This window comes from Lolium rigidum, chromosome 5 (assembly GCF_022539505.1).
Source record: "Lolium rigidum isolate FL_2022 chromosome 5, APGP_CSIRO_Lrig_0.1, whole genome shotgun sequence".
NCBI classification, from domain to species: domain Eukaryota; kingdom Viridiplantae; phylum Streptophyta; class Magnoliopsida; order Poales; family Poaceae; genus Lolium; species Lolium rigidum.
This window is the reverse complement of record NC_061512.1, coordinates 261,674,990-261,689,413: the sequence shown is the minus strand read 5'-3', so window position 1 is coordinate 261,689,413 and position 14,424 is coordinate 261,674,990. Positions and strand designations below refer to the sequence as shown.

Sequence of the window (14,424 nt, the reverse complement as noted above, 5' to 3'; positions counted from 1 at the left end):
AGTAAAGTCTGCTAAAAAAAATGGGCAAAAACATTGTGAGGCCAGATTGATTTGCAAGCCCTTTGGAGAAGTGTCTGTGTGGTGTGTGTTTGCCTCTTTGGAACTTATTGTAGGAGTCTTTTGAGGTTTATTCTCTTGCTCTTGACTTTTAGTAACAGACTGGCTCCAAAAAATGATATGCCAATCATGGATATATAGGGCAAAAAAATAGCCATGGTGAAGAATCTTCAGTCATCAGAAGGTAGTACTTCTCTACCTACTTTTGCTAACACTTCTGATTATAGTATCTTAGACATTGCTAGCAAAGTAGGGATTGATCATGGCACTACTTTGGATATGTTAGATACTAATTTGGCTCTGATAAGAGAGCAGCAAGCTAGAGTGAACATTTTCTTGAGTAAAGAGGAGGACCCTGAAATTTTGGAATATCCAATAGACATGGACAGACAGCTAGATGTTGTTGACCAAGTTCTAATGGATATTCTCAAAATGGGAAAATGGGATTGTGAAGTTTTAACTGACAACTTGATTGTTCCATATATTAATGAGGAAAACAGAAGGTAAAAGGGAGAGTGACTCCTTTGGAGCTTCACTGCATAACTCCCATTAACCCTAAGGTGAAGTGTAGAAGAGGGAAAAAGAAAGAATCAAAATGATAAGTGGCTTTACATGGAATAGTAGAGGTATTGGGGAAGAAAGTAAGAAAAATTATATAAAGGATCATAATCTAGACCTTGTTGGTATACAAGAAACAGTGAGACAAGAATACCCCATTAATTTTCTCAAAGAAATAAATGGAGGGTACGAGTTCCACTGGGATGGTATACCTGCAAGAGGAAGATCTGGTGGGATTTTGTTGGGAGTTAATAAAGAAACCTATGATGTGGTGGAAAAACAAAAGGGGTTTATTTTGTTAGATTCCTTGTAGCAAGCAAAAAAGACAACTTCATATGGAATTTAGTGGTGGTGTATGGAGATGCACAACAAGATGGCAAAGCCAACTTCTTATTAGAACTGGTGAATGTCATTAGGAGCTCTGCACACCCCATATTGATCACCGGAGACTTTAACATGACCAGAAAAGAAAGTGAGAAAAATAAACCAGGGGGATATAATAGATGGAATCCTCTGTTTAATGCTGTAATTCAACAGGGTGGTTAATGGAAATAACTCTTTCAGGCAGGAAATTCACTTGGTGTAACAACCATGAAGATCCCACCTATGAATTATTGGATAGAGTCCTAGTTTCCCCATCATGTGAGGAAAAATTCCCATTGGTGTGTGCAACAACTCTACCAAGTGAATTATCTGATCATACCCCTATTTTGATCAAGTCAGGAGACATGCCCAGGACCCAAGCTATTTTTAGATTTGAAAATTGCTGGTTCTTAAGACCTGATCTCAAAGAAGTGATAAATGGGGTGTGGAACAAAACATACTGGGGGATAGGAACATTAATATATGGCAAAAAAGATTTGAATGCTTGAGCAAAACCTTGAAAGGATGGAACTTAAATATTGAAGGGGAATATAGGAGGAAGAGAGGAACTTTAGCTGCCTAGCTAGATGAAATTGATAAAAAATGGGGAGTTATATGGTCTAGTATAGTCAGAGATAGAGATTAAGAAAGTGTTGCAGAATCAGCTAAAGACAATCATTAAAGAAGAGGAAATTAAAAAGGATCCAGAGAGCAAAATAAAAGGAAATGCTTGAGGGGGATAATAACACTAGATATTATCACTCCAAGGCAAATGGGAGGAGAAGGAAAACTTTGATTGTTAGTTTAAATCAGGATGAGGGTTTGATAGAAGGTCAGGAAAATCTGAAGAGATATATCACTAACTTCTATAAAAAAACTCTTGGGTAATCCAGATTTAAATAATATTCATTTTAATGATACAGGAATGGAAAGGCCAAATGAAGAGGATTGTGAGCTCTTAATGAAATATTTTACCATGGATGACCTTAAAACTGTTGTGTTTGAAATGGCAGCCAATAAAGCAGCTCGCCCAGATGGTTTTAATGCATAATTCTATCGGAAAAAATGGAAATTGGTGAAGCAAGATCTTTTTGGTATGCTACAAGATTTCCAAAAAGGAGAACTGGATATAGCAAGATTGAACTATGGGGTAATCACATTAGTTTCAAAAGGAAAAGATGCAGATAGGATTAAAAAATATAGACCCATCTGCCTTTTGAATGTGTCCTTTAAAATTATAACAAAGGTTTTAGTTAATAGACTCATTCAAGTGATCTCAAAGATTGTGCTTTTGAATCAAACTTGTTTCATTAAGGGGAGATATATAATGGAGGGTGTAAATATTTTACATGAGATTTTAAATGACACACATAGAAAGAAAAAAATCTAGGGCCCTTTTCAAGATTGACTTTGAGAAAGCCTTTGACAAGGTCCAATGGCCTTTTCTTCATCAATCAATGGAAGCAAAAGGACTTCCATCAAAATGGATAAATTTAATAATAAAAACAGTAACTAGTGGCATAGTGGGGATCAATGTTAATGAAGAGATTGGGACATATATACTTCTCCACACACCAGGGAGTAAGACAAGGGGACCCACTCTACCCCATTCTCTTTGACCTTGCTGTAGATATTCTTGCAGTTCTTGTCAAAAGAGCACAAGAGGAGGGTTTGTTGACTAGACTAGGCACATATCTGATAGAGGGAGGTGTTGCTATTTTGTAGTATGCAGATGATACCATCCTCCTCTTGGAAGATAATCTAGACCAGGCAAGAAATCTGAAAATAATTCTTTATTTGTTTGAACAAATGTCAATTTTCACAAAAGTGACATAATACTGCTTAGGGGAAGCTTCAGAAAGGGAAGGAGATTTTGAGACAATTTTCACCTGTAAATCTGGTTTCCTTCCCATGAAATACCTGGGTGTACCAATTAACAAAAAACGGCTGAGAAATTCTGATTGGGATTCCACTGAAGGAAAAATGAGGAATAAACTAGGACCTTGGCAAGGGAAAATATTGGTGATGGAAGGAAGAGTTACCCGGATCAACTCATCCTTGACTAGTGTCCCTTTATATATGCTCTCCTTTTATAGGATAAATAATGGTGTGAGAGAAAAAATGGAGAGTTAGGAATAGTTTTCCATGTGATGAAACTGAAGATAAAAAAGAAATATCATATGGTTAATTGGCAGACAGTGTGTATGCCAAAAGATAAGGTGGTTTAGGGGTTATAGACTTGGAGAAAATGAATATTTCTTTATTAGCTAAGTGACTATGGAAGCTTTTTAATGAATATGGAATATGGCAAAAAAATCCTTAGGAAAAATATCTGCAAAAGCAGACTCACATTTCTAGCAGGGGTTGATGGAGGTTAAAATCTTTTGGCAACATTGCAAGGTTCAAATTGGGGATGGAGCCAAAACAAGTTTCTCGGAGGATCAATGGATAAGTCCTTCCTATCTAGCCAAGGCCTTCCCGATTGTTCTTGGTATCTATGAATAGAAATGTCACAGTTCAGAAAGTTTTTGATGCAGGTGTGGAAGGACTTAGATTTAGGAGGGCAATGGTGGGAGGACTTAGAGAACAATGGATTGATTTAAAAAAGTTGTTGGAAAGGGTTACATTGAATAATGAACCTGACAAGTTGATTTGGAAATTGACAAACTCAGGGGAATTTTCAGTTAAATCCTTATATCTAGCAATGCAATGTAATGAAACAGTCTCTTATATATTCATGTGGAAAGTTAAGATACCCCTTAGAATTAAGACTTTCTTGTGGTTAATGCTGAAAAAAGCATACTAACAAGAGATGTGATGTTACAAAGATGAGGTAAATGTGAGAAGAAGTGTTTTTTCTATGGATGCAATGAACTATCAATCATCTCTTCTTCAAATGCCCCCTGGCTAGATACATTTGGAATGTGGTCAGCTGTACTTTTGGTTTAAAATTCCAATTTGATTCTGCTGATCATTGCATTTCCAATTGGTTAAAGGGTTTTGGGGGGAAGAAGAAGGAAATTCTTGCTGTAGGAATTACAGCTGTAATCTGGAGCATTTGGAAAACAAGGAACTTGGCATATTTTGAGAAAAAATGGCCTGATGAACCTTATGTTATTTTGAAAATTTGTTACTATATTAATTGCTGGAGTTTGTTACAGGTGAAGGAGGACGCTAAAAGCCGGCTGGAATTCTGTGCCAAAGGTGATGGAAAGGGTGCCTATGTAAGTGTATGGATCAAGGTGGAGCTGGATCTCGTGGATGCCGAGGCTGATGATGTAGAAATAAATAAAAGAGGAGGGAAGCAAGAAGACTAACAACAAAAAGGGAGGGAGAAGGATGGAAGATGCAATCTGATGCAAAAACAAAGTAGTTTGATCCTGATAGGAGGGGTGAAGGAAGTTGGCAACAATGGAGCTTTCCTCCTTTCTTGGTCTCTATTTGTTCTGTATCTGCAGTTTCCCCTTTTCTTCTATTCTGTTGGTTAAAGAACTGGTGTTTAGTTTGGTTTATGAACTGACCTGTAGTTCGCTTAAGTACTTGTTGCGTTGTAAGGAGTGGATGGTACTTTGTAGTTTATCTCTACATCGCCATGCCCACCTCCGAAGTAATGCGTGAGTAGTTCATCTCTATACTATGGGTCCTATTATGCTTTGGTTTCATCCCAATGAAATAGAGAGCCGAGGAGCTATCCCTGTTTGTCTAAAGAAAACATTGCACATATATTATTTTCTGTGAGTTCTTTACTGGGCGCATGGAACACATGAATATCAGAATTGGTGAAAACAGAGGTTTGAAGAAAGAAAGAAAAAAGATTGTTGCAAACAGAAATGGAGAATTCCGAGTGTTCTTTGTTGGTCATGTTTCCTTTGCTTTTTTTTATTGGCTCTAGCGTCTTCGCTTAATCAATTGTGTCAGTTTCTTGGCTAAAGTTTACTTTTGAGTGCATTCTTCTCGGAGAATGAATTACGCACATAGCTCCAAAAAAAAATCGGATCAAAGCCCGCATGTTGACAAAAATTGGCTTGGTCCTTAGTTCGTATCGATATCCTAGACACGCCACATGTTCGATATGTGCCTAGTTTGCGCAACAATTGCAGCTTGACATGGTTTAGTATTCATTTGATTCACGTGTCATAGATTCAGTCCATTTGTCATGATAGTATTAACAGACGAGCAAGCTCACTACTGACCCCAAGTGGCGTTGAAAGAGGGGGGAGTTTGGGAGCAAGGTGGAGCGTAATTCTACCAGGAAGGTAGGAGCGGAGATGGCCCCAAACGGAAAAGGCAAGGTACATGCTCATGGGAGTCTAAACCAGTGTGATTCTACCAGGAGCATTCAACACATCACAAATTCACATGCACATGACATAAACTGCCATGGAAACAGTATGGGGAGCACAACACATATGTTGTAATAATAAGTGTACAGTACTATTTCGTTCAAATATTCTTTTTAGCATGATATAAACCGTTCAACGGGAACAAGTTCTTAAAAACAGGATTAGTGTAACGTAGACGGTGCCGGGGCCTCGCAGTCGCAGCTTGAATCACTGCTGAGCAGCCAGTGGCAAGCAACAGGCAGCACTACGGTTCTGAACCAGACCAACATGTAAACCCAGCTTTCCAGCACAGAATATTGAACCGCACTGCACTACATGTCAGCACATCGCACTCCCTCCTCCTCAACCAGCAAAAGCAAAGAAAAGATGAAAGCTGGTGGCCAGATCACATTACCAAACATCTTACTTACACCCCATAGTTGAGGCCAGCACGCATGCAGAATAAACAACTACATCAGCTCTGCGTGCACTCGCTACATCAAAAACACACGATGGAGATGTTATGAAGAAAAACAAACTGATGATGATACCATGCTGGCACCATCGCTATCGCTACCAAATAGTTCATCAGGCTGCATCTGAATCAGTACTTGACAGAGCTGGTATCTAACGATTCATCAATCTGTGTAAGCTATTGTCGGTTAGGCTTCTGAAGTTACGTACTGTGTATCGCTGAATCAGTTGAGCCATGGGTGCTTCAGGCACTCAGCGGCGGTCGGCCTACTCTCTGGAGCGAAATCTAGGATCGGGCGGAGGAAGTTGGCGAACCCATTGGCGTCCGGTGCAGGGAAGTTGTACTTCTCGGCCAGGACGCGTTCGAGAGGCCAGAACTTGAGCCTTCGGATCCTCTTCAGGTCTCCGTATCGGTTGAAGTAATCCTTGGAACGGGTGCCTGAGCTGGCTATCTGAAACATAACAGAAGAATTAGATGTGACAGTAGACAAGATTAGAGAGAGTCACGAAATATTGCAGAAACCTTCTTAGGCATCTTCCCAAGAGTTTCCATCATCAGAGCCAGATGATCCTGCAAGGGGTTATGCAATAATTAGATGAGCTGATTTCTGGTTGATGATAACACTTGCAAGACACCACAATAGACTTTTGTAGCAACTAAAAGTCAAAATTTCATGTAGATTGCTTAATGAGTACTACATCTGTCACTTTTGAGTTTTGACAGACAATCTTGCATAGGTAAGAGATGCGATTCGCTCGAAGGACAATCCAGCAGGTAGAGTATAACAAATGTTTCAGCTGCCATTATTTCACTGGCTACGGAACAGACTGTCATTATCGGTACTTTATTTTGTGCCAGTGTATTACATCTGGCAAGAACACAACAGCTGACAACCAGAAGACCAGAACAACCACACTTAGATTTGTACCAGTGGATCACATTAAGATGCAATTTCTACTGCACACCAGTCCTATGATGGCTGGTAACTGTACATAAAATGTTTCTATTACTTAAGTTTGTACAATCGAGGTTGCTTAACAAACCAAAAGGCACACAAGCATAAACATGTTCAAGTTGCAGCCTGGACCCAACCCAGTCAACTAATATTTCATTTAAAGATTTTAGTAGCTAGGTTGGCACATGCCAGTTTGGGTGCAGCTTGCGTGATAACTAATGGCTCATTTGTTTAAATTTTGAAGTGGCACAGGATCCAGTGCATCTACTTTTTACAATATGATATAGTAGTATATATACTAATGGTAAAGGTCCAGGAATTGCTTTGCAGCATCCTGATACGTGTGATCAACTAAAATAACAACAGCAGGAATGCACAAAAACAGAGCGATGTTCACAATTTTGACATTAAAAAAATTATAGCTTGACAAAATGTTTCCATATAGTAACCAAGGTAGTGTACATACAAATATGTAAAACAAAAAGAATATTGAAAATCAAGTGTTTTTACATACCTCATCTTCGCTGCAGCCTTGGCAGTCCCTGGGAGAGAAGAGCATGTCGCCGGTGGCAAGCTCGAACACGAGGCACGCGAACGACCACATATCGGCAGAGTAAGAATACCCGGACCCGATGATAACCTCGGGGGCTCGATACTGCCTCGTCTGTATCTCGCCAGCGCTCTGCTGGTCAGCCCAGCAGGCATTCCCGAAATCGACGATCTTGCACTTCATGCTGATGCCATCGAGGCTCCTCTTCCTCTCCAGCTCCTTCTCCAGGTCCACCATGACCCCGCCGAGCGACTCCCGCCTCCGCGAAATCTTGACCACGGCGCGCCTCGCACGCATCCTCAGCATCTTCTCGCTGAAGCTGATGGCCGCGCCGTTGTACTGATTCCCCTCGGGCTTGTCGAGGATCGGGGCGAACCCGGCACGCGCGGGGTCCTTGGACGGGTTTATGGTGGACACGAGGAGCACGTTCTCCGGCTTGAGATCGGTGTGGATGATGCCGAGCTCGCGGTGCAGGTAGTCAAGGCCGACTAGAACTGAACGGCAGATTTCTCGGACTCTGCTTAGGCCGATGCCCTTGTTCCGGTTGTACCGGATCAGCCGCAGCAGGCTGTCGCCAAGGAGCTCGGTGACCAGGCAGACGTGCTGGCCGTTGGGGCCGGCGTGCTTGAAATGGTCCAGCAGCTGGAGGACGCACTTGGAGTTGGTCGGGTCGCCCTTGGCCGCCGCGGAGAGCAGCTCGATCTCGTGCAGCGCCGCCTGCGCGTAGTCCCTCGCGCTCTTCTGGATCTTGAGCGCCACGAATCTCTGCAACCGGAGTATCCAGTTAACCACCTAAAAGTCTCGCACAGTACAAAGTTCCCGGTGATCTTTGCACGGGTCTGAAGAAACAAAAGACCGGCGCAAAGAACCAAATTTGAACAGAACAGAGCAATGGCGAATGGAACAGGGGCAAAATGGGCAAAGTGCGCCGTTTTGGATTTCAGCAAAGCTCCAACCGAAGTCTCCGAAATCCAAAAGCAGCCAAGCGAAATCCCCACCCCATGGCGCGCCAAGAACACGCAGAGCAAAAGGGCGCAAGAAAACGGAGCAATAGAGATGCACCATGAAGAAACAGGAAGAGGGGAGAAGGGAGGGGAGAGGGCTGCGTACGCTGAGGAGGGTGTCGTATGCGAGCCAGACGGTGGAGAAGTTGCCCCAGCCGAGCTTCCGCTGCGCGACGAACCGCCCGTCGGCGAACCGGTCGCCGGGCCGCGCCGCGTGGTACCCGCCCTTCCGGTACCCCTCGGGCCCCTCGTCCTCGTCCTCCTCCTCACCCTCCGACCCTGACGAGAAGCAGGTGTTGCCGAACGCCGCCGCCATCGGTCGGCCGATCCACCGGCCGGCGAGCTGCTCCGGATTCGAGCGGAACTCTGCGGATTCGAAAGGGGGCGCAGGCGGCGGGGCAGGCTGGGCTCGTTTTGGTTGTAAAAGATGGGATTTTTCGGTGGATTTGCTGGGTCGGGGAAGAGAAAGGAAAAAGGTGACCGTTCCGCCACCACCACCTGCCGCTGCCGCTGCCGTGCAAGTGCAAGATACGAATGGACGGAGACGACCACGGTGGCCGTTAAATTGCTGTGCGTTTTGGTGGATTAATTGCTGTTGATTGCGAAATCAGCGGTCTTAAATTATTTCTTATCTTTGATTTTGATCACGCAAATCCACAGTTAGAGAATCTCTAGCAGTTACCCCATCCGGCCGAACTGTATATATGCATCTCGAGTTTTCGTGAGAATATACAGAAGCATTCTACATTCCAAACCTTAAATACGATTTTGGTGTGCGCATATAAAATGTCGAGATGTAGTACACATTTTTTTGTATGGATTTCTTTGACATTTAAAAAATAAATCGGGTGGCAGAACCAAGATCAAAAGTGAATATGCGTGTATAACCCACTAGACGTTTATAAACCCACTAGACAGCCAAGAGTATCTTCAACAGATGCATGAAAATAGACCACCAATTTTTTTTTTTTTTTTTTGGCTTTGGATCATCAAAATAGCAATTTTTGGGCGTCGAGGCGCCCAAACATTTGAGATGCACAAAGATATGGCTCGCAGCTGGCAACAGTTTCCATACGACAATATGCATTAAAATAGGGCGCCAAAACCAAGTTTCTTACATATGTGTATTCAAACCCAATAAAATGCATACAAATATGTTGAAAACAAATGAAACATATTCATCCACACAAACATATAATTCGGTACTAGATTGACACTTCATCAACAAAAACATACTGTAATAGTTCAATACTACATTGGCACAAACCAACACGATACTATAGTTCATCGATACAGACATACCGCTAGTAGATCATCGACTAATTCTCATCGGTACTCTCCTCGATCGCTAGTTAGGAGGATGTCGAGCCACCTCTCGTCATTCTCATAGATCTTCGAGGGACTGGCGAGCTCCGCTTGTATCTTGCCATTCACCCTCTTCTCCGTCCTCTCCCTCTTCCTCTTCCTCTCGCCCTGCTTCTCACACTAGAAGGCTATCTCCATCCACAAATCTTTCAGGTGGTAACGCCACTGCGTCATAGCTCTCTAATTATCCTCGGCGATTGGCGACACGAAGCTGTCACAAACGGCGGGAGAAGGGGAAATTTCACGAGAACGGTTGGGTTGTACGCTCGACATTACGAAGCAAAAAAATGTTTAGACGCCGTTCTATTTCAGTGCATGTGTTGAACATGCTCTAATAATACCTTGAGCAAACTCTGCTTTTAATCATTAGATAGGCTAGTTTTGGTGGATGTGAATCCAGAAGCAAAAGAAACCCTCGTGGAGAAGAGAACAAACAGTTCTTCTCGAAGGATACGCGTGCACTAGAAAAGCTCTTGTAGCTTAACGAAGTGTGCACCGGTGGTGACATTTATCTACTCGCTCATATCCAGGTCAACTTCACTTGCACCGAATCTGAGTTTGATTTGTTCACCTTTTGTTGCCGCGTGACCATGTCCTCGGGTAGCACGTGCCCCTCACCAGAATGTGTCTCGTGTCACTTTGTTTCTTGAGTGGAATGTGGTGGTGGGTTGCAGTTGGTCAAAGTAGGTGCTCGGATTGGGCCGGCGCTGCCAAGTGTTGCTGCCTGCAGGGCCGTGGGCTGTTTCACGGCGGCACGGGCAGTCACGGTCGTGGGCTGTCGATTCAACCGGGCCTTGCCATCTGTCCGTAGTAGGAAAACATTAGCACCGGTTCCCCTTTCCCTATATATTCAGCTCACCCCAAACCAGTCCCCTCACTTCATTTTTTCTTGGTGAAAGGTGTGAGGGTTGTGTGCTTGCTTGCTTTTCTTTGCCATACACATGAGGTGCTCGATGAAATGTCTGAGAGAATTATGCCGCTTGATTTCACACAAAACAAAAATGATATGAGGTGCTGGAGCGATACTTAAGCTTTCTCCTCTTTCTCTCCTCCTCGGTCAAGGTTAAGCAACTTTACCCTTTCATTTGTACGGTGGTAATTTCCACTATTTATATATATTATGATGTTTTGTAATGGTTTTTTGATAAATTTAATTATTTGATGTAGATGAACCGGTGGCGATGGATGTACATTGACCGACGCCTACCCGAGTTCACTTCGGGTCTGGAAGATTTTCTCCGTGTGGCTGCGGAAAACCCACATGCGGATAGTTTTATATGTTGTCCATGTGTTGGTTGCCGAAACTTAAAGCAATACTGTGAATGGTAAATCATTCACTCCCACCTGCTTTGGAAAGGTTTCATGCCCAGCTATAATTGTTGGACCAAGTATGGAGAAAGAGGGGTTATGATGGAAGACAATTAAGAAGAAGAGGATGATGATATTTACCCTAACTACGGTGATACTGCAATGGGGCATGATGAAGATGAAGAGGCAGGAGGAGTTGAAGATGAAGAGGCATCAGATGAGCCCGTTGATGATGATCTTCGTCGGACCATCGCTGATGCACATAGAGAAGCAGAAACTGAAAACGAGAAGCGAAAGTTAAAGGGCATGTTAGAGGATCACAAAAAAAAGTTATACCTAAATTGCGAAGATGGCAACACAAAGCTCGGTGCCACACTGAAGTTGCTGCAATGGAAGGCAGAGGTTGGTATATGTGACAAGCCATTTGAGAAGTTACTGAAAATAATGAAGAGGAGGCTTCCAAAGGATAACGAATTGCCTAAGAGTACGTACGAAGCAAAGAAGGTTCCCTGCCCTCTAGGATTAGAGGTGCTGAAGATACATGCATGCATTAATGACTGCATCCTCTACCGCGCTAAGTACGAAAATTTGAAAAAAAATGCCCGGTATGCACTGCAGTGCGGTATAAGATCAGGCGAGATGACCCTAGTGATGTTGAGGGCGAGCCCCCCCCCCAGGAAGAGGGTTCCTGCCAAGGTTATGTGGTATGCTCCTATAATACCACGGTTGAAACATCTGTTCAGAAATAAAGAGCATGCCAAGTTGTTGAGATGGCACAAAGAAGATCGTAAGAAAGACGAGATAGTGAGACACCCCGCTGATGGGTCACAGTGGAGGGAAATCGATAGAGAGTTCCCGGACTTTGCAGGCAACGCGAGGAACTTAAGGTTTGGTCTAAGTACAGATGGCATGAATCCTTTTGGGGAGCAGAGCTACAGTCATAGCACCTGGCATATAACTCTATGTACTACAACCTTCCACCTTGGTTGTGCATGAAGCGGAAGTTCATTATGATGCAAGTGCTCATCCAAGGCCCAAAGCAACCCGGCAACGACATTGATGTGTACCTAAGGCCATTATTTGAAGAACTCTTACAGTTGTGGGCCAAACCAGATGTACATGTGTGGGATGAGCACAAACAGGAGTCATTTGACCTACAAGCATTGATTTTCGTGACCATCAATGATTGGCCTGCTCTTAGTAACCTTTCAGGACAGACAAACAAGGGATACAATGCATGCACGTATAGTTTAGATGAGACCGAAGGTGCATATTTCGATAAATGTAAGAAGGTTGTGTACCTGGGGCATCGTCAATTTCTTCCAAAGAGGCACCACGTCAGAAATAAAGGCAATCATTTCGGAGGTGAGGCAAATCACCGGAAGAAGCCTGAACTCCGTACAGGTGATGATTTACTTGATATGGTCAAGGACATAAAAGTAATCTTTGAAAAGGGTCCTAGCGGTCAATCTGTTCCGAATGACGTCGCTACCGGACACGTACCCATGTGGAAGAAAAAATCTATATTTTGGGACCTACCCTATTGGAAAGTCCTAGAGGTCCGCTCTTCAATCGACGTGATGCACGTGACGAAGAATCTTTGCGTGAACCTGCTAGGCTTCTTAGGCGTGTATGGGAAGACAAAAGATACAGCAGAAGCACGAGAGGACCAGTATCGTATGAAAGTCCCAAAAAACAAGCAAGAAGAGAATTACAAGACGGATACAGGGCGTCGCTTAAGTCCTGCCAGCTACGCTCTTACCAAAGCAGAGAAGGAAATATTTTTTGAAGTCCTTTACAGTATCAAGGTACGGTCTGGCTTCTCATCAAATATAAAGGGGATTATAAATATGGCAGAAAAAATTCCAAAACCTGAAGTCGCATGACTGCCACATTATTATGACGCAGTTGCTTCCGATTGCACTGAGGAAGCTCTGCCGAAAAATGTTTGAATACCCATTGTGAAGCTATGTGCATTCCTCAATGCAATATCTCAGAAGGTAATCGATCCAGCTAGTCTGCCAAGGTTACAGAAGGATGTGGTGGAATGTCTTGTTAGTTTTGAGTTGGTGTTTCCGTCATCTTTCTTCAATATTATGACGCATCTCCTGGTTCACCTTGTCTAAGAGATTGCCATCCTCGGTCCTGTATTTCTACACAATATTTTCCCCTTCGAGAGGTTCATGGTAGTCTTAAAGAAATATGTTCATAACCGTGCTAGGCCAGAAGGAAGCATCTCCAAGGGATATGGAACAGAGGAGGTCATTGAGTTCCGTGTTGACTTTGTTCCTGACCTTAAGTCGATTGGTGTTCCTGAATTGCGGCATGAGGGGAGACTAAGTGGAAAAGACACGCTAGGAAGGAAACAAATGATATGTAGGGACGGGATTTCTTTCGCTCAAGCACACTACACACTTCTACAAAGTTCCATCTTGGTTGCCCTGTATATCACTGAACACAAGAATATTGTACACTCCCAACACCCGAGGCAGTCAGAAGACTGGATTAGACATAAACATATGCAGACTTTCGGCGGTTGGCTGCGAACACATCTCATTAATAACAACAATGTTGGAGATCAGTTGTACTTGTTGGCCGGGTCACCATCTTCTATTGTAGTGACTTTCCAAGGGTACGAGATAAATGGAAATACCTTCTACACGATCGCGCAAGATAAAAAGAGCACCAACCAAAATAGTGGTGTCCGCATTGATGCAACAAACACTAACAATGGGGAAAAGGACACATATTATAATTACATAGAGGAGATATGAGAACTTGACTATGGACCTTCTTTTAAGATCCCTTTGTTTCGGTGCAAATGGGTCAAGCTGGATGGAAAAGGGGTAAAGGTAGACCAGCTGTACGAAATGACAACAGTGGATCTCAACAATCTTGGTTACACAGACGAACCATTCGTCCTAGCCAATGATGTGGCTCAGGTTTTCTACGTGAAGGACATGTCCTCCAAACCGAAGAAAAGAAAACATATGGAAATGAGCTCATCCGATGAGCCAAAGCGTCACATAGTTCTTTCAGGGAAAAGAACCATCGTGGGAGTCAAGGACAAGACAGACATGTTAGAAGATTATAATAAGTTTGGTGAAATTCCGCCCTTCAGAGTGAACATTGACCCAACCATCGCGTTAAATGCTGAAGATGCTCCATGGTTCCGGTCGAAGCGATCATAATGTATTATTATCCTCTACCTTGAGCTCATATTGTGAAGGATTTTTTGTGATGTATCAGTAACATTGGTCGTTTGACCTAAATGCCATGAAACCTCGTACACGATAGCTCATATCATATTGTGAAGGATTTTTTTGTGATGTATGCAATTATCCAAGTTTTTTATTTTTCCTTGCAACTATGACACATAATATGACATCACGCGAAGGTTTCGTGTTGTTTGGATCATTTTTGAAATTTTTATGCTTGTTTCAAACTATATTCAAAACGTCGGGCAT

The 14,424-nt window shown here is 43.0% G+C and overlaps 1 protein-coding gene across 1 annotated transcript; it reads right to left on the bottom strand.

The window, feature by feature from the left end:
* Positions 1–5,330: 5,330 nt before the first annotated feature.
* On the bottom strand, positions 5,331–8,793 carry LOC124654733 (SRSF protein kinase 1-like). The gene is made up of 4 exons (XM_047193730.1): positions 8,391–8,793; positions 7,245–8,045; positions 6,298–6,345; positions 5,331–6,226 (listed from the first exon to the last, which is right to left on the bottom strand). The coding sequence occupies exons 1-4, from the start codon at positions 8,598–8,600 to the stop codon at positions 5,999–6,001; spliced, it is 1,287 nt and encodes a 428-aa protein (XP_047049686.1). The 5' UTR covers positions 8,601–8,793; the 3' UTR covers positions 5,331–5,998.
* Positions 8,794–14,424: the final 5,631 nt, after the last annotated feature.